This window comes from Sardina pilchardus, chromosome 3, assembly GCF_963854185.1.
Source record: "Sardina pilchardus chromosome 3, fSarPil1.1, whole genome shotgun sequence".
Classification (NCBI taxonomy): Eukaryota; Metazoa; Chordata; class Actinopteri; order Clupeiformes; family Clupeidae; genus Sardina; species Sardina pilchardus.
The window spans coordinates 5738388-5758078 of NC_084996.1; the positions used below are offsets into that span (position 1 = coordinate 5738388).

General features: G+C 43.9%; 2 protein-coding genes across 2 annotated transcripts; both read right to left on the reverse strand.

Annotated features, from left to right (window-relative positions):
• Positions 1 to 22: 22 nt before the first annotated feature.
• LOC134077649 (tripartite motif-containing protein 16-like protein) lies at positions 23 to 6083 on the reverse strand. Its single transcript, XM_062533350.1, has 5 exons — positions 5526 to 6083; positions 3022 to 3255; positions 1203 to 1353; positions 739 to 789; positions 23 to 570 (listed from the first exon to the last, which is right to left on the reverse strand). The coding sequence occupies exons 1-5, from the start codon at positions 6081 to 6083 to the stop codon at positions 23 to 25; spliced, it is 1542 nt and encodes a 513-aa protein (XP_062389334.1).
• A 4036-nt stretch (positions 6084 to 10119) lies between these two features.
• Positions 10120 to 18933, reverse strand: ush1ga (Usher syndrome 1Ga (autosomal recessive)). The gene is made up of 3 exons (XM_062531049.1): positions 18770 to 18933; positions 11591 to 12038; positions 10120 to 10962 (listed from the first exon to the last, which is right to left on the reverse strand). The coding sequence occupies exons 1-3, from the start codon at positions 18931 to 18933 to the stop codon at positions 10120 to 10122; spliced, it is 1455 nt and encodes a 484-aa protein (XP_062387033.1).
• Positions 18934 to 19691: the final 758 nt, after the last annotated feature.

A 19691-nucleotide genomic window follows, 5' to 3' on the forward strand; every position in this document is an offset into this window, starting at 1 on the left:
TTTACTGCCTCTAAACCTTTCGTCAGTTCTCAGCTAGGCTCAGGAGACAAACGACATCATCCTTCTTCGAGAGCCAGAAGGCTGGATACAGCGGCTCCAAGAACCGCGTGCTGTATTTATGCAACTGTGTCATGGACCGGGCCACACCGTAGAAGGCTACGACGCCGGCTTGATAATCCACATACACCCCGACTTGGCTCAAGGGCTCCCCCTGCAGGCAGATCTCCTCGCCTGCATGCCAGCAGGAGAGCCCTCGGCTGCTGCTGCTCCGGCCCAGGCTCCAGGAGAAGGTGTTGCCCGTGATGCAGCCGCTGCGGTCGGCGCTCTTCCGCTTGATGCTTTTGTAGGTGAGGCCCACAAACGCGCCCTCGCCGCTCAGCTCCACCTCGAAGTAGTGGCGCCCCAGGAAGAGGCTCTCGCATGCCAGGGCCTGGCGCCAGTGCTCGAAACGCTCGGGGTGCTCGGGGTAGCAGTGCTGCCAGGGGGTGGTGTTGGTCATCCGGGTATTCCCCTCGGTCAGCCTCAGGAACTGGTGCGTTGAGTCAATGTCGAATTTTAAACTGGTTGCATCTGTGTGAAGCATGCACTGCATTAGTCAGTCGGTGAATCTAGATGCATTTGTAGTCAGTTCTGTTATGCTGAAACTTCTAAAAACTTGTTTTCTACTTTTAACAATGAATCATAAATCCTACATCTACATATTTCAGTATTTAAGTAAGATTCAGAAGAGTTCCTCACATCTCAGGAAGTCACTGCGAGTCACTGGCTCAGGATCTTGAGCACTGAGGCCTGAGGGTGTGGACCGGATCACAGTGTTGAAACCCAATCCCTCTGAAACAGTGATTCAAAGACTGTGATTGTGCTGCAAGGGCACAGCTTGTCATGGAAGTAAAACACAACTGAACACGTCACAACTGGATTGTTGAATGCAACAATTATCACACACTATAATAATATAATACAATATAACAATATACTAGTATATAATAACTGATAAAAAGCGTTTTCGAGACCCTGTGATGATGAATTGTAATTGTAATGATGTACATTGTACAGTAATAATCTATGATTTATTTCTGTATGGCTGACTAGATGCTGCCCACCAGTGGCCACACTCAGGTCAACGTTGATGAATCATGGTCATGTATTCTCGATAATGTGCAATTTGTTCTGAATGGCTGACCAGATGCTGCCACGCTCACCTCTTTGGCACAGGTCAGCGAGCTGGTGTCTGTAGGCGACCAGTGTGGTGTCCAGGAGGGCCTGTCTGAAGGGACTGAGCCGGTCGGGCAGACTGATATAAACTCCAGGTAAATCGGTGTCCGCCGAGTCCTTTAGCCACTCACAGTACTCCTGTGGGGACAGAACAGAACAGCTCACAACCCCAGAGGATATATATATACATCACACTGTGTGGATTTCTGTTGTTTCTGTACTGTATGCAAACTCACAGGTTGAATAACAAGGTCATGTCCCTCTGGTACAAGAGACAAATAGTTGCCTATAGTAAATGCTGGCTATCTACAGTATGTTCTCATCATAATATTAGAAGACTGAGCTTCAGACAGCTGACAGCAGAGTACACAGGCAGGTGCAGGAGAAGATAAGGTGAGCTCTGGACATCGAGTCACAAAATGCATTAATCTCCCATGTTTACTGGACTGACTCTTACATATGTGTAGGCAGGAGTGGTTCACAGTAACTGATAATTTCACATAATAATAGTGTATAGTGAAATAAAACCAATTAATAATAATAATAATAATAATAATAATAACTAGAAATGCAATTCCAAGGAATTACCAGTGCATGAAAATGCAAAAAAATTTAGATATGGCTACTTAGGTGTAGCTAGGGTAAACATGGTGGTTGCATAGTTTAAAGAGAGTTGATGGTGTTAAGGTAGACATTTTAAAGCTTAAACATTCCTGTTCTAACTTAACTAATGATTTCTAACAGGTATTTCTAAAATGTTAACTATGCTAACAATGCTAACCAGGTTGATAAGTTAACTTAGCTGATGATTTCTAGCAGTAATGCTAAAAATGCTAACATTGCTAACTATGTTAACAATTGTAACCATGTTGATTAGCTAACTTAGCTAATCATTTTAGCAGTTGTGCTAAAAATGCTAACTGTGCTAACAATGCTAACTATGCTAACAATGCTAACCAGGTTGATTAGCTAACTTAGCTAATCATTTTTAGCAGTTATGCTAAAAATGCTAACTATGCTAACAATGCTAACTATGCTAACAATGCTAACTTGCTAGTGAGGACTTTTATTTTGAAACAGTAGTTGCTAGGGTATCCATGGTGCCCACTATCAGGAATAAAGAAGTTACTGTAGTATAATCATGTTGGTTCCTATGGAAACTGTCAAAAACGCTTAGTTTTAATGGTTGCTATGTTGGTTGCTAAGTACATGGAGGTTTCATTTAGTTGACTGGAGGCATAGTTGATGATAACTGACAGTTGGAATGGTTGAACAGTTAAATAGTTGAGTAGTTTCAGTGGTTAAATGATTTAATGGTGTATTATTGCAGTGAGGACTTTTATTTTGAAACAGTTGTGGAAAGAGGAAACAGTTAACAGGATATGTAGTCTTCACAGAGAGATTGTATGCTTAAAGCCTGAGAGAGAGAGGGCTGCTGCAGGTGGGGCTGGCCACCTGGCATAAGATTCTAATTGCTCAACGACCCGATTGTGATGTCATAGAGGCCAATGTTAAGTCTATGGGGAAATTTTGAATAGTTTTTATTTAATAGTTCAAAAAGTATAAAAGTTACAAAGTTGAAAAGTCATAGCAACCCGATCCATTAGAATACCTACGTTACAGAGTTTGAATGAAGTTTCTAAGTTAAACGGTTGAAGAGAAATTGCGGTTAGAAAAATCGATCAGTGGAATAATAATAAGAAGCCTAGGAAGAACAGTGCAGTGCATTTGCATGCACTGTAATAAAAACATACAACATATTTGCTGTGATTACTATTTGTGTCATGACAAATAACCACAATTGACCTGCATGAAGTCCACATCATCTTTGCTGTTGCTGATCTTCTCCCCCAAGACGAGGGTCCTCTTCAGCTGGCTTATCCTCAGCTGCAGGTGTGCCCGTACGCCCTCCGCCTGGCACGTCACCCGCTTCAGCTCCCCGTCCAGCGCCTCCCGCACCTCCTCCCTGGCCCTGTCCACCGCCACATGCAGACGGGAGAACTGCTGCTCCAGCACCACGTGCAGGCCCATCATGGAGCTCTGTCATGTAAGCACAGGTTCCACACAACAACCAGCAGGGATACTTTAGACATGATACAAAATGAATGAATGAACTCATTAATTAACTATCAATAAAATGAATGAATGAATGAATTAATAATTAATGGTTCATTCACAACCAGTAAAGATATTTCATATACAGTATGATACGGAAATTAATGAATAAATTAACTATCAATAAAATGAATGAATGAATGAATGAATGAGTGAATGAATGGTTCTTTCATAACCAGTAAAGACATGTTATATATGATAAAGAAATGAATGAATGAATGAATGAATGAATGAATGAATGAACTATCAATAATAAAATGTAGACTTCCTGCATATAGTATTCATGTCCATGTTTGGGCCTCACTAATGACATATTGCAGATAGGCCTCCATACTGTACCTCTGTTGTGGCAATGTTGTGTTGAAGACTGGTGATGGCATCCTCTGCTGTGGTGATGGCATCCTCTGCTGTGGAGACTGTTTTCAACATTTCTCTCCTCTCCCTCTGCTGCTCTGCCTACAAAACACACACACACACACACACACACACACACACACACACACACACACACACACACACACACACACACACACAGATACACACACGCACACACAAATATATTCTTTTAAACAGCCCCATATGTGGGGCTCACATTGGTAAAAAAAAAAAAAAACACTCCCAACAAATGCCTTTGTTGCTTCCCTCCATTCCAAATATGTTCCCACCATCTATCTTGCTTGAGCGATGACTTATCTTTCCCGACACAGGGGATTACTTCAGTACCACAACTGAGAAAAAATAAACAACTGCCAGCAATCATTTGTGTAACTGAACCAAGCCTTCATTTGATTCCCAACAGGTCGAATACAGAATGCAAGTCTGAGACAAACACATGCGTGCACACACACACACACACACACACACACACACACACACACACACACACACACACACACACACACACTGCTCTGGGTTCACTCCTCACTGTGTGTGTGTGTGTGTGTGTGTGTGTGTGTGTGTGTGTGTGTGTGTTTGTGTGCGTGCGTGCCTGTGTGCGTGCGTGCGTGCGTGTATTCCCTAACAACTATCCAAGATGGATAAAATGCAGGGAAAGAATTTCCCATGGGATCAATGCTCAAGTTCAGTTTATTTATATAGCACATTTCCTAAGCAGGGGTGATTCGATGTTCTTTACATAGACAAAATCATAGGATGATAGTAAATAATGAAAAAAAAAACATTAAAGGGCAACAGCTGGAAAAGTAGTTTAAAAGTAAAGTGCACCATTGAATAATAAGAACGTTTTGAACTGGCTACAGATGGGCCATTTTTGATGTCATCCAGAAGTCAGTTCCAGAGTTGAACCACATAAGCTAAAAACTGCTTCACCATGTTAAGTTTCAAACAGCAGGTTTTACTAAGAAGTATTGAGACTTGAGAGGTCTGGACAGTGTGTGTGTACAGCAAAAGCATGTGATAAGGTCCTGTTCCATTTATCGGTTTATAAACAAGCAGCAGTCTTTGAAAGTCAATCCTGTGACTTAGGCTACTGGAAGCCAATACATCAAATGATATTGTTTACATTTTCATACTGTAATACATTTGCTACATACTTTGACATATTGCTATAGATAAAAGCTTTACTGTACATTAAAATGCAGTTACAGTTTGTGTAGGTACACACTTACTGTAGGTAATAAGGTCCTGTGTATATTATTTTCTTTCATTTATGGATCTATGGACATACAGTACAGTGTATTCCAATGAAGTATTCCAAGGATGAAATAAAGCTAAAATTAAATAAGCCTAGTGGTGGTGCATAGGCATCTAACAGAATGCAAATCACTAAACCAACACTGAAGCTCACACTTGAAAGGTAAAGAATACTGAAGAGGCCGAATAATCCACTCAGGAGATTTATGTAATGGCTACAAATATACTACAAATAAACTACATGCTATCATTTACAGTGTTGTCCACCTTCTTTAGCACTTTTTACCTTTTGAGCGTGAGCTCCAGTGTTGGCTTTGTGATGTACAGTATACAGTAGACCGTTTCAAGAGAGTTCCATTATCAGCATCATACTGTAGATGTTCCCACAAAGTTTCCGTTTTTAACAATCCATGTTATCTTAATGCATAAAAAGTAGTTTGGGAACAAAATAGAACATTCAATCATTGATTTTGTTTTTCTCATTGAAAGGGTCTACAGTATTCCCTCATGTGCAGGCCTATATGGGTGAAGGTGTGTAGTACCTGAGTCAGTCTGCGGGCCTCCCCCACTGGCAGGGTGTGGCGCCCCCCGTGGCCGTGCTGCTCCCTGCAGGCATGGCACAGGCAGCGGGCGTGGGTGCGGCAGTACAGCTCCAGGGGCAGCCCGTGCTCCGGGCAGCAGCGTGGCTCCAGGTCCGTCTGCGGCGGCACCAGCCGGTGGCTCCGGAAGCGCCGGCTCTCCAGGTGCGGCCGCAGGTGCGCCTCGCAGTACGACACCAGGCAGGTGAGGCACGACTTCACGGCCCGCCGCGGGCTCTCGATGCAGGAGTCGCACGGCACATCCTCCGTGTGCTGCTCTTGTGCGGGATAGTGTGGACTCTTGTAAAGGTCATTACAGTCCCCACAGTTACAGTCTGACTGGTCACTTCCGTTAACGTTAGCTCTCTCACAGTTACCGGTGACACCACCACACTCCTCATCTGTCGTCAACTGGTCTCCTTCGCTCACACTGCCATTCCTCTGAGCCAGACAGTCCTTGTCAGCAACACTGTTTGAATTCTCTCCCATCTCCTCTATCTTTAGGCTGTTTTGTTGGTCCATTGTTGCGGACCTCTCTCCATCACCCATGCTGTGACGGATGTGGTCCCTCTCTCTCTCTCTCTCTCGCCTACAACAGCTGCACTTCCACTCTATGTGGGAGTCAGTGGGACAATGGGAGAAACTCTGCTGGGAGCAGCAGCAGCTCTCTCACGCACACCAGCAGAGCAATATGAGGAGCCCGGGCCCAGCCCAGCCCAGTCCAGTCCAGCCCAGCCCAGCCCAGCCCAGCCCAGCCCAGCCCAGCCCAGCCCAGTCCAGTCCAGCCCAGCCCAGCCCAGCCCTTCCTAGGGACCCTGAGCAGAGACGGTTTATAAAGCGAGACGATTCATATGAGGGTAAATTCCGGTTTCACTGTGACGCAATTGCCACTCCCATTTAGGAGGCAAACGGGAGCATTTCTATGGTAGAAATAAATGTCATCAACGGCACCTGCTTCTGCTGATTCTACACCGTTCTAAACCGATTATCTCGTCACTGATCACGCCCCTTTAGGAGGCGGAAGTGGGTGCCATTTCATTCCATTGAAAAACCCCTTCATGATTCATCTTAGTAACTATACGATCTTTGGCCTGAGGCGACCAGTCCCTCGCTGCTATAGGACTCCTCCCCATCCCTGCTGATGTCTGGGAGAGTTGGTGAAGATGACAGAAAGCGTCTTTTCCAAAATGATTTTCTATCGCCCTAACCAGTTGAAGTTTTTGTTGCTGTTGTTCTTTCAGGCAAGGCTGGTCACTTAGTTTTCTATTGGACACTTGTGATAATTGGCCCAACATGACTGACACACCCATGGCCCTGATAGCACTACAAGATTGATTTCAGATGGCTTAACCTGTGCCTAACTTCTGTACTGAGTAGTATGATCTCTCTCTCTCTCTCTCTCTCTCTCTCTCATAGCGTAAGATACAGTGTAACACATAAACAAATAAATGATTGATGGTCATATCAGGGACAGTGATGGTGTTTCTATATGGCGAGGCAGGTATTATGTTTTGGGATAGAGAGGTGCATACATGATTCTATTTTAAACATGAGAAATTACGTTTCTTTATTACTGCGCTGGAGATATGGGGGCCTCAGTCTGTCTCCATAGTACTGGTGGTGAATTTGACAGGATAGACCCTGTTTCCTTTAGATTACATGTGGTGAAATGCACATAGTTAAACACTCCCCAACACACACACACACACACACACACACACACAAACACAAACAAACAAGCACACACAAACACACATAGATAGAAATGTTCACATTTCTTCTTAGGTCAGGTGTAAAGCTCAACAACTTTTGAATGTGTGGGTATTTATTTGTGCAATTAATTGGTCATGTTATAATCTCCCTCAGTACTGGAATACAAAAATACATATATCATAAATACAACTATTTACAGAGAATCTCATTTACAGTACATCCTTAACAAATTGTTTGTTTGTTTACAAATGCATCTAGAGCAACAGGCCATTGTGATGTGTTGCATTGCGTGGTAAAATGCTACATTACACTCAAATGACTGCACATAGCAAAGACCATGACAGGCACCGTGTAAACATAGAAGGCTTGTGGGCTGTTAATGAACTACAGAAAAGAAACAAACACAAAGACTGGCGTGTCAACTGTGTCTGATGCTCGCATGCAAACTGGGCGGACTTCCTTCTCAGTGGAATGAAAAGGGCTTATTTCTGGTTTAGTACAAAAAAAAGCATGGCCTGAGTACAATGAGTATTGTGTATGGAGCGGTGGGCACTTGAGAGAATACTACTACGCCCTAACTAAAAGTGACACTTCAGAAGCTTTCTCCTTTAAGTGATTCGCCAAAGGTCTGGGAATGAAAAGTTGTCCTGAAAAAGATGACAACTCCATTTCAAAGAGAGTTGCAGTAGATCACCTATTCACCTGCTTTACATTGGTGGCTAAAACGGTGGCCTTGCTAGCTCATTCCACCTACAGTGCATACTTGGAACAGGTGATTTTGGCATATTATTACTGTGTAATGATTGTGATCAGCCTATCAGCTTTTAGTAAAAGTCACTATTATTCCACCCAGATAGGACACCATTACAAAACCACCATCACAACCAAAGTGATCACGAATAAAAAGGAAATGAATGTAACAAAACGTTGTTAAAGATTAGGGAACATTGTTTTGCTGACAATCTACTTGAGTAAGTGTGTCAGTGAGTGGGCTATTACTGAACATTACCGCCATGCGGTCTCCCTTACACCAGATAATGGTGCAAAGTACTGAAACATGGTTTGTAAATATCAGCAGGCTATATATTCCTTACATTTGTTAGTGACCACAAGTTCAGATGAAAACCTTTGAAATCAGGTACACTGGTCATGCTCTTCACTAATCCACAAAATCAAACATCTTGATGTTGATGAAACCTTATTCTGTTTTCTACACATGGTGATTTGTTTGTAATGGTTTATAATTCATAGTAGATTGTAGTAGTGTCTCGTTTTTAACTGCTATGTGTATGGGAATCACAGTAGTCTAGAGAGGTTTGGTGCTAAGCACTACAGTATTTCAGGTTTTCAGTACACTGCACAATGTCCAGAAGGGGGAGCCACTGGGCTGTAACAGGTCATTGAAAGGGCAGAGAGAGAGAGAGAGAGAGAGAGAGAGAGAGAGAGAGAGAGAGAGAGAGATGAGCACAGACTTTCCTCTCCTCCCATATCAATCCTCCTCAGTTACTGCATGGATGTAAAGGTTCCTGTCTTTAGCCTAAAGACTAAAGTTCAATATCATAAAACAGGAACTGGTGTGCCATAAGTTATTTTTCTGTTAGTGATTTGATGTACTTGGCAGATTGTGAGACACTTGTGAGATAGACCATGCTTTTGGTCTATTCCCCCACAAAAAAAACTCCACAAACTGACGCTACCACAGGGACAGAGGCAACAACTACGGCATGCCCAAGAAAAGGAGATGCCCCTCACGATCCCAGCTGCACTCGTGTCATGTTAAGTAATTGTAAGGTGTCAGTGGAGGTAAACATTACTGCACTAAGTGACACAAATGCAGACACTGCTGAAGAGTTCATTGAATCAATCTGGAGACGCTAATTATCTGAACTGTTTTAGTACGAGCGAGTCTGGTCCCAAAAAATGTCAAGTCAAATTCATGTTCAAATGGGTTGGCATTAATACCTGCACATAAGGCAGCCTGTCAGAAATACCACCTTGACTTTCTACACTGGGAAATCAGGTCACAGCTGACTCCAGGCCTGCCATACGAAAGCACCTTTTCATTACTTAACACTGAAGCTCCTCAGTGGGACCAAATCAGTACAGCCCTCCAAATCACTTCAGAGAGTTCTCTTCACTCTTTCGCCCAGAGTGGCTATTTGGCCTTCATTGGCTGGCAGCCTCCTCATTATTCTTCAACATTCCTCTGCCACCATCTTTTCTGGGGATGCACTGTGTGTTAGCTGGAAAAAAACAACAGGAGTTTATACAGTGTGACATACAGTGCAATTGGCTGTACATGCAACTGTCTTGCACATGCGTGCCCACAAAAGGGCATGCTACAGATAAAAGAAGCCATTATGTAAAAGGTGAATGTCCTAAATGATTTATAAATCATATGTGCAGTATGTCTCTATATACCTAATAAATGATTCCACCGCTTATAATACAACTGTAGCTTTCTGGATATCGAATATTTGACTAATCATCTTCATTAAGCAATTCTTGTATCATGTTACACCACCTTCTTTTCTTTATAGTGGCTGACAGTACGCAACAGGCCATGAGGAAAAGTTACAGAGAAAATTGTAGCTCAATAATGATGAATGTGATCCAAGGTAACCAGCCAATGAGGGCAGTTTTGTGGAAGGTTCACAGACCAGAACATCTTTTGAAGTTAAATAACGTTAATAAAGTTTCATGCATAACTGTGATAAAACTACATTCATAATTTCATATCTTTGCAGATGCATGTAATGAAATGAAATCCTTTTATATAATGTACTGCAAGGATGAATCTGACAGAGCAGCTACAGGCTCTATGTGTGTGACATCGTGTCTTAACTCACAGTGCTGTGTCCACCATGGCCTCGGGGTCCTCGATGGTCTCCACGTGTCTCCTGCAGGCGTCCATCATCTTCTTGCGGGGCCCCAGCGGCACGTGGATGCCCTTGAGGTCGTCGTCGGTGCAGAGCAGCAGCGCCTGCAGGTCGATCTTCTCCCGGCGCAGGATGGGGACGAACTCGTTCATGAACTGGGCGGCCAGGAAGACCTCCAGCGGGTTGCTCTCGGCCTCGTCGTCGTCGTCCAGGCCCAGCTCCAGCTCGTCCCAGGGCAGCTCGGCGGCGGCGGCGTTGCGCTGCTGTAGGCTGCGGGCGCTGCCGATGCTGTCGGCGTCGCCCACGCTGGGCGAGCGCTGGAGGCGGCTGCGCAGGCGCACGTTGGCGGGCGGGAACGCCGCGGCGGTGCTCGTGGCCTCCTCCAGGCCCGCCAGGCTGCCCTCGTCGCGCGCGCCGATGTCGAAGAGGCCGGCGCTGACGTAGTTGCGGCGGAACACCATGGTGCCCAGGCCCGGCCGGTTGAAGAGCGAGTCGTGGCCGGAGTCGGTGCTGACCTCCGAGTGGTCGAGGTCGGGGCCGTGCAGGTCCGGCTCGCTGATGGCACGGGAGATGGCGTCCTCGTTGTCGGAGGGGAACATGTGGCGGATGTTGCGGCGCGAGCGGTCCCGCGGGTTCACGTACGTGCCCTGCTTCAGGAACATGACGTCGTTGCCCAGCTGCAGGCCGGACAGGGAGCGGACGCTCTTGCGGCCCTCCTCGTAGATCTTGAACGTCCCGTCGCTCTGCTTCTTTTTCTCAAGCTTCTTCTGGATCTTGGTCTTACCTCTGGTTGTGGCGTGAAGAGTAGCCTAAGAGGAGAGTGAAGATCAGACATCAGACACATAAGACAGATTAGAATGTATGGTGCGCTAGAGAAAGACCCTTTTGATCTGTTCCTTCATTCAAAACCAACACAGATACTTTCAAATGAAAACGAACCAGACTTTAGTGTAATGCTCTACAAAATATCTACACTAAAACTTTATATTTTTGGTAACTCTATGGTATGGCTTATATGGTAACTTTGTCCCCTAGTTACCATAAGCTCAATGTTGTTTTCTGTGCCACAAATACCTCTAGGTGTCTTTAGTGCACTAACTCTCTACTTCTACACTAGTGTGTGGAGGAGCTTGAGTGTGTTGAGATGGGTGCAGTGCACGGTCATTTTAGACAGGTCATTTGCTAGAACTATTGGGCCTAGTTTTGGGTCAAAGTTTTCTCAATGGATTCCTGGTCAGAACCCCTATTGGAACAGATTAAGACTTGGGGCATGTTAAATTTTGGCCTAAAATTCAATATGGCCGCCGTATACGGGAATATACAGGAATCCATTGAGAAAACTTTGACCAAAAACTAGGCCCAATAGTTCTAGCAAATGACCTGTCTATTTGTGTTTGTTGTGTGTGTGGTGTAGTAGACCTGTACTGTAGTGCTGACCTGGGAGTATGGCACGCTAATGGTGGCGGTGTTGAGGAGCTTGCGGCTGACACTGCTGCCCGTGTAGCTGGAGAAGCTCATGGCGTCGGACACCGAGGCCTCCGGCGCCTCCCTCTGGAACTTGCGCTCCATGCGGCGGTGGTGCTTCCGCTGCATCTTGACGCAGTCCTTGATGCGGCGCTCGGCGTCGTGGAACGCCCGGTTCTTCAGCTTGCCCACCAGCTTGGGGTTGAGGGCCGTCTGCTTGGCGGCGATGGAGTCCAGGTAGCGCACGCAGTCCATGTGGTTCTTGGTGGCCGCCATATCCAGCGGGGTGTGGTAGTCGTTGTCCAGGCACCAGATGTTGGCGCCGAACGACACCAGGAAGGACAGGCAGTTCTGGTGGCCGTTGGCAGCTGCCAGGTGGAGTGGGGTATTTCCCCATATGTCACACTTATCAGGGTTCCCTCTGGCAACCATAAGGAAGAGAGGTAAAGAATCGTTACCGTAATTTCCCAACTATTAGCCGCGGCTTATACATTGATTTCTTCAGCTATGAGGTTACACAGGGGCAGTTAATATGGTATTCATATGGTTTTGTTTCTTTCAACTTGCACAAAACACTATTCTGCGTCTTATACATAATGCAGCTAATACACAAGAAATTACTGCAGTGAATTCAGATATCTTACTCTTGGAATCTACTGTATAGAGACATGATTTTCCTTTGCCAATTTGTGTGACTGTCTCAGGTGCATAAACGTTAAAGCAGCACTATGCAAGTTTTGCAACTAGCCAATAAAAATGTTTTCCCTTAAATATTGTATCTGTTGTTTGTTTATTTTGTCTGAACTTCTTTTTAAATCTGATTTTCCCCCTGCCTGCATGTCCCAATGTGACTCAACATATATATTGACTTTAAAGTGATGATGATAGATGATGAAGATTACACCAAAACTAGTTGCCTCATAAAGACAACATAAAATGGCTAATAAAAACAAAAAAATATTATATAGTGTCACTTTAAACTATGAAAGTGCATTAGCATCATATTTCTTTTTGATAGTGATGATGATCATCCACCATTTTGGGCACACCTTTTTCCCAGCCGACAGAACAATGGCCTTGTACAGTTGGGCATTCATCTCGATTAAGCGTCTAATTGTGATGTAATTATGCACCCATGTATAGACATACAGCCAGACAAGTGTAAATAATTAATCCCAACCATGCACAGGCCATGCATGAGGACACAGTGATGAATGGAGAATGACATGGTTGTTTGGGTTGTCTCAGTGTCAAAGGTACTGTAAAATATGTTTTACAACAGTTTTACTACAGTCACAAACAAGCATGGCACCTAAATGATTCAAACCCCCTTTAAGCTCTCACTAAAATGTTTCTTCCTCACGCGTGACAACTTCTAACACACACAAACACACACAAATGCACACACACACACACACGCACGCACGCACGCACACACGCATGCACGCACGCACGCACGCACATGCACACGCACACGCACACACACACACACACACACACACACCTTTCCTCCTACTTTTCCCCTATATCTGAACAGGTCTGTCCTGAGGGTCACCTCTGCCCCTGTTGGTGCAGGTTGGTGCAGGTGCATAACCTGATCCTCCTGCTCACAAGTGCCGTCAGTATAGAGTTACAGGGAATGCCGCCCGAGCTGCACCAGTGAACAGCACAATAATGCCGCTGAATTTCTGGGTTCATATCACCATGACTTGACTTGACACCTAACCTTTAACTCTGACAGCACCTCCCCGGCACCTGTGCATGTCCCCAAACACATACGCTACCACACTTTAGATGTCACTAACACCCGCATACACACACACACGCGCGCGCGCGCACACATACAGTACACACACATACAAACACACCGACTTTCAACATCTACCGTTTCCTGCTCAAGACTCGGGGCCCAAAGGCCTATAAATAGGCTCAAGTGAAGCCTTAGAATGCTGCCTGGAGCCTGACTCCTCCAGCAGAACTCATCAATATTTCATGTGCCGCAGGTGAAGCTTTAGAGGGCACTGGTGCATTATTGATGGGGAGCCCGGAGTGCTTCACCATTGGAAGAGAGACAGAGAGCTGTCGCCGCTGCTTGGCAGAGATCAACACCTGGTCCAGGGTAACATCTGCATACAGATACCAAGCTTCCCTGGTGACATAAACAGCTACAAGTCAAAGCTAGCATAAACACTAGCATCTACTGAACAAAGACTAGACCCCATCACAATTAACTTTTCAAGTTGCAAATCTAGTTATCAAAACAGAGATGGGATTGTAATAAAAGTAATTTACTGCCCTTAAATGTTCTAAAATATTTGGACAACAACCATAACATCCCCAGACTGCTTCTACTATAAACATCATGAATAAGCCCTGCAATAAATATGTCCTGAGTCGCTGGTTCCAGTGATTCTCACGCTCTTCAAAGTAATGGTTTCATAGTAAAATAAGATAAGATAAGACAAGATAGTCCCACCGAAAGAGGAGAAATTCACTTGTTTGACAGCCAGGGAAGATGGATCCAGCAATAGTAAGAATAAATGTGAGAAATATGAGATAATATCAGAATTAAAAAATAAATTGCTGAAACGAGCAGAATAGTGCACACAGAGCCTAAGTGATAGCAGTGCAGTGGTACTACAGAACCTAATGGCAGGTGGAATGAAAGACCTGCCATAAGATGGGTGCAGCGGCCTGTTGCTAAAAGAGCTGCTTGCCGCTCCCACTGTTATGCCAATACTGTGTTAATAATTCAGTGTTAACGAAGAGCAGCGATTTTTGCTTTTATTCAAGTAACTTACTGTAATGCTATGTGTTTAGGATGCATGGCTGTGCATGTGCACGGCACATCTTAACTGCAAAGCATAACTGTAAGCCTGCCTCACTGTACAGCTTGATTCATTTTAGAATTGTATCATGTATAGAACAAGGGGTGCATTTCTCATTGCATTGTGTGTGTGTGTGTGTGTGTGTGTGTGTGTGTGTGTGTGTAGTCCTGGTAGTTAGGACCCACATAATTTAGTCTGAATCTCATTTCCTTTGTATGGACTGGCATGACTTTCATAAAAACAGTTAACAAGTGCTTGCACTTCAGTGATGTTAGACTGCAGCTACTTGCAAAGGGTTTGACATACTTACTACATACAGCGCAGATCGAGATAGATTTGGCTTAAACATGGAGGAGACCAATTTAACTGTCTGGCTGGCTGTTCTAAAACAATCTGACACCCATTGCACAACACTGCTCCAACACCGGTTGATTCAAATTTCTCTTTGTGCAATATGCATGGGTGTTCCTGTCCAGTTCAGGTTTTACAACGAACACTTTACAACGCGTAACTTTTGTAGACCTCTGCTAACAAAATTAAAAGTAGTTCCCAGATGTCTTTTACACCTGTTTAGTCTGATGGTTACAACCCAAGCTGGTATACAGATGAGAAAAAGATTTATTATATGTTTACAGGACCATCAGGCCTAAGTTTAAGGCATCTGAGATGAGGCCATGGGGTGAACTGAGAACGTCACACAATCATATATATTTTGACTTTATGAGTGTCCTTGTCACTCGTGGCTTCAGTGACATCAGGGGCTGGCGTAGATTTTACAATTAAACAATAAATGGACATGCATGCAGACATTAAGAGTATACTCTATAAAGGTCTGTGGTGTCTTTCTGCTTTCTGCTTTGGTTTCAAATCACAAGCGGTGCTCTAGTAAATTGCATCTACGTTGATGAGACTGAAAAGGCACAATAAAGCTGTTTGCACCAAGCACAGACTACATACAGATCAAGTCCACAGGTAATTTCCTATAAGCCACAGGAGAGTGTTTTATGCAATTGAAAAATAAACCAAACCATATTAATACTACAGTATATCAACTGCCCCTGTGTATTAACCTCATAGCTGAAGAAATTTAGCAAAATCAATGTATAAGCTGCGGCTAAAAGTTGGGAAATTATGGCAGAAGCATAGGCTGGGTGAACCCTGCCTGAACTTCCGGGGAATTTGAATTTCGCCCGGCAGCTCAGGCTGGAAACCAGAAGATCTATCTCCTCTGTTTACTGCCAGAACCTTTGGCTCCAATCAGAAACGGCCAAACTCTAGGCACTCCTGGCAAGCTATTGGCCGGTGACATGACGATAACTAAACTTAAACGACGTGCCGTGCAGTAGAAACAAAGCGCAGCCTCCCCAGACTAATGTTCATTCTTAAAAGATTGAGCTTAGTATGGTGAAAACCAGACTAGTATAGAAGCATACATTACAAGTCATATCTAACTGCAATAACTGCAGACAAACTAATTAATTAAACTCTACATATAAAGTTACAGTATGGTATGTATTTATGGCCAGCAGCCAAAGTGGTGAGTGGAAAGTGGAAAAAACGTTTCTTAGTGATATGACTTCTACACTACTAGCCTACTGGTTGCTTTACAGAATTTCAGTGTTGCTATGTGTGATCGTCACTACACCAATAGCCTACTGGTTGCTTTACAGAATTTCAGTGTTGCTATGTGTGATCGTCACTAAATCCTTTCTCATCTTGGCCATGTGTCAGTCTGTCATTAAAGTAAATTCAATTTTAGGATCACTGAATCACCCGAGGCCAAACGGAGAGGACTGCACTCATAAAACATGTTGTATTATAATCCCCACAAACTACTATTCTGAAGGCCAACGGCCACTGGTGACGTCTGACGCCAAAGTTTAGGACTCCATTGTAACAGGGCAAGCACGTCAACGCCAATGTTTAGAACATTCTATGTCCAGCATCAAATCTTATGGACGCAAATGTCACTGCCAGTGGCTGCTGGCCTTAAATGTTTGTGAGGCATCACAAATGGCTCCATAAAGACCATTGGGTGAATTAATAATATTTAAAGACCCTGTAAACCAAAGTCAGAGATTCGTTTGGAAACAGTTAGTATATGTTGGAAAACTATTCCTGAAAATGTGTGAAAAGACTATGAATTCTGTGGTGCTGCATTTTGGAGTCAGATCATTAAGACATCATCCTGTGCTCTGTTTTTATTGGCTGTTCTAAGATGAGGTATTGATGATGCAATGAGTTCCACACTTAGCATAACCTCTCCTTTTAAGAATTCAGTAAGCAGGTGGAAGTCCCTCTGCGTATTCCTTCCTTGCCTGTGCACTTGAAACAGATAATACCAATTAGAGTTGTGCTAATTAAGATCAGTTCGTTTCAACTCTCACGGAGATGGAAAACTCCAACCACATTGGTTATTTTGTTCCAAGTACTCACTAAGCTACAGCAGAAAAGGGTAATGTTCAGAGCATTTGCCATATACACCCTAGATGTGCTTTCACTGATTAGCTCATTTGTCTGGCTGAAGAGTTGTCCTAATTACAATTGTTTGGTTAAGCGAATGTTTGGAACCATGTGGTAGGACAGTTTAGAGCGGCAGCATCTTTGTCATGATAGAGAATGGCTTCAGCACAGTCAGTGGACCTTTGCACAGCATTTGAGCACAGAGAATATTGGTCATTTTAATGTTTTTTGTAATTCAGATTTGTCAATAATTACATCTTTTCTTCTTTTTCTGTATTGTGAGACTTTTTGGCTACAGAGTCTTTACAAAAAGGCAAAGATGTCATCAGTATCATCAAGCTGTGGGACTGTATAGTATTAGCCTGACTGTACCTGTCTTCGCACTTCCGCTCAATTTCTTTTCCCTTCAGTACTCCGTCTGGGATAGCTTGATCCACTTTCGTTTACTCCGGCAAGTGCACCGCCGCCCAATCAGCGAACAGAGGGTGCTCCCAAGAGCGATTACGTTCAAGTTTCAAGCCTAACGTTATTGTTGTGTCCCCCCGTAGTTAACATACGTCATTACCAAACGTTAGTGATTGAAGTCCAATGATTTCAAACTTCAGACAAGCGTCCACAAACCAGGAAATAAACGTTTGCCAATGGATCTAGGCCAGACTCTCTGCGAAGAGAGTATAGTAGGCCTATGCCTAAACAGACTAGTTGATTATTATGTTAGAATTATGTCAATCATTATGGGGAATTATGAATAATGCTTTATAAACCTCTAGGAGTGTATTCATGATGCTTTATGGATCCCGGCGGTATGTAAAGTGGTACTGAAATTGCTTTCTTGCATGTATGAGAAGTGAGAACTGGGCCAGGTGAGCATTATACCAGTCATGCTTGTCGTCACAGACACATGGCTTCAGTTACAGCACTGAAATTACTCGATATTTTATCTTTCATTAACACTAACAAGAGGGATGAAACCTGTACAGCATCCCTGGTTTAAAAGTGTTGAGCATGGCACACTGACAATAGTGATGCTACATGCCTCTCTCAGGCTTACTGTACCAGCCAACCTGCCAACCAATTTGCCTGCCAAAGCAAAGTGGGAACTTCTGTTAATTGACTACTGTCATAATGAGCACGGGAGGAAAACCAGGTCAGTTGGAAAGCTTTTGAACAAGGCCTTTGTGTCCACATTGCAAGTCCTCAGAATCCCTTGTAAACATTCAAAACGTTAGAGTAGGATCACCAGTCCCAAAACACCACAATGAACAAAGAATGTAGGCTGCTATCCAACTCTTGTGAATTAAAAAATGAAAAGGTTTCTGTCTTACAAAGTGTGCAGAAATAAACAAAAGATAGGCCTATATGATCACATGAAGATATCTGCTAATATTTACATTCACATTCATTAGTTTATTTCAGAATTCATTTCAGAGGTTGTCTGACTTTGATCAAGTCTGCGTTCAAGAGGTTTGGAATTATCTCTGCATAAACCACATAAGTTAACAGTTAATATTGACAACTGTGTGTGTTTTTCTAATCTTGCTCCTTTGAAATGGGTGCTTAAAATAAATAAGGGTAGACCTACTACAATAAGCATAATAAGCCCTCACGAGCAAAACGTGATGAGATGGCATTTGATCTGACCTAAATCTGGGTAACAGGATGCACACGTCCTACCTCTCATGCAACCTCATTACGTAATCTTAGCTTTAACATTCGATACTATGGATAGTGACAGGGCGTTCTCCGAGCGGCTGGCATGCTAGGCTGTGTCTTTGCGGTTTGGCAAGTTACACACAACAATGCATGCTGAAAACTTAGAACTTCCACTGCGGGTGCAACATGGCACTGTTGAATAACTCACCCTCTCCCAACAATTAATCGTAAGGCTTCCAAATTGCCGTGATAGGCTGCCCATAAGGTCGGTGTCATTCCATCTTCATCTGGTGCATTGAGGTCCTTCCGTGTGGCCTCTTTGAGCAGGTCGAGGTAGCCATCCCGAGCCGCCTTATGGTACTTGTCATTCATGGTGTAATCGCTCCCTCACCTCCATAATGCTGCTGTCCGTTATCGCATTCATTCACCCAAAGAGAGCTTCAAGGGCTAGGGCAGAAGCCCCGCACCTCTGCTCGCGAGCGGCATGCCCGAGATCGCGCCTGCCGAGTAAACTAGGAAGCACGCCCGTGGTTTCCATGGACACCCTGGATGCTCACTGATGAAGGCGTGGTTTCAGCATGATCAGCACCAGCCGTCTGTATCAAGAATGAAGATGTAGCACTATGACTGAACTGAAATCAGATGTCACATTTAGGAGAAACAATGGAAATGACTTGTCATTGCGTGTTCACTTAAAGCCCTGGGCACTGTCTACTCTGCCCTGAGATTCATTAGGCCTACTGGTGATGGCCATTGCACTCATCACTGTGTTATGTATGGTAAAGTGGGTTGGTCATCTTCGACAGGAGGAGACATAATCGTTGGTATCTGTTTATTTACAAAGAAATTACCAGGTTATAGCCTATTTCAAACATGCTTGTTTCGAATTCTGGTCTCTATCAGACCAGATCAAATGACTGATGCCCAAGGTTCCTCGTATCCATTTTGAGTTGGGAAAGTTGGCCTTTTGTTAAGGTGCCCCTAGGCCTACTTCCTGGAATAATGTAACTTACTTTCACAACTTTGCTTTCCTATAATCAAGATCTGTAATCACAAACCTTTCTATGTCAAATTGTATATTTTTATTTTCACCTTCCTCCATAATGTTATGCAGGTTATCTTATTATTTA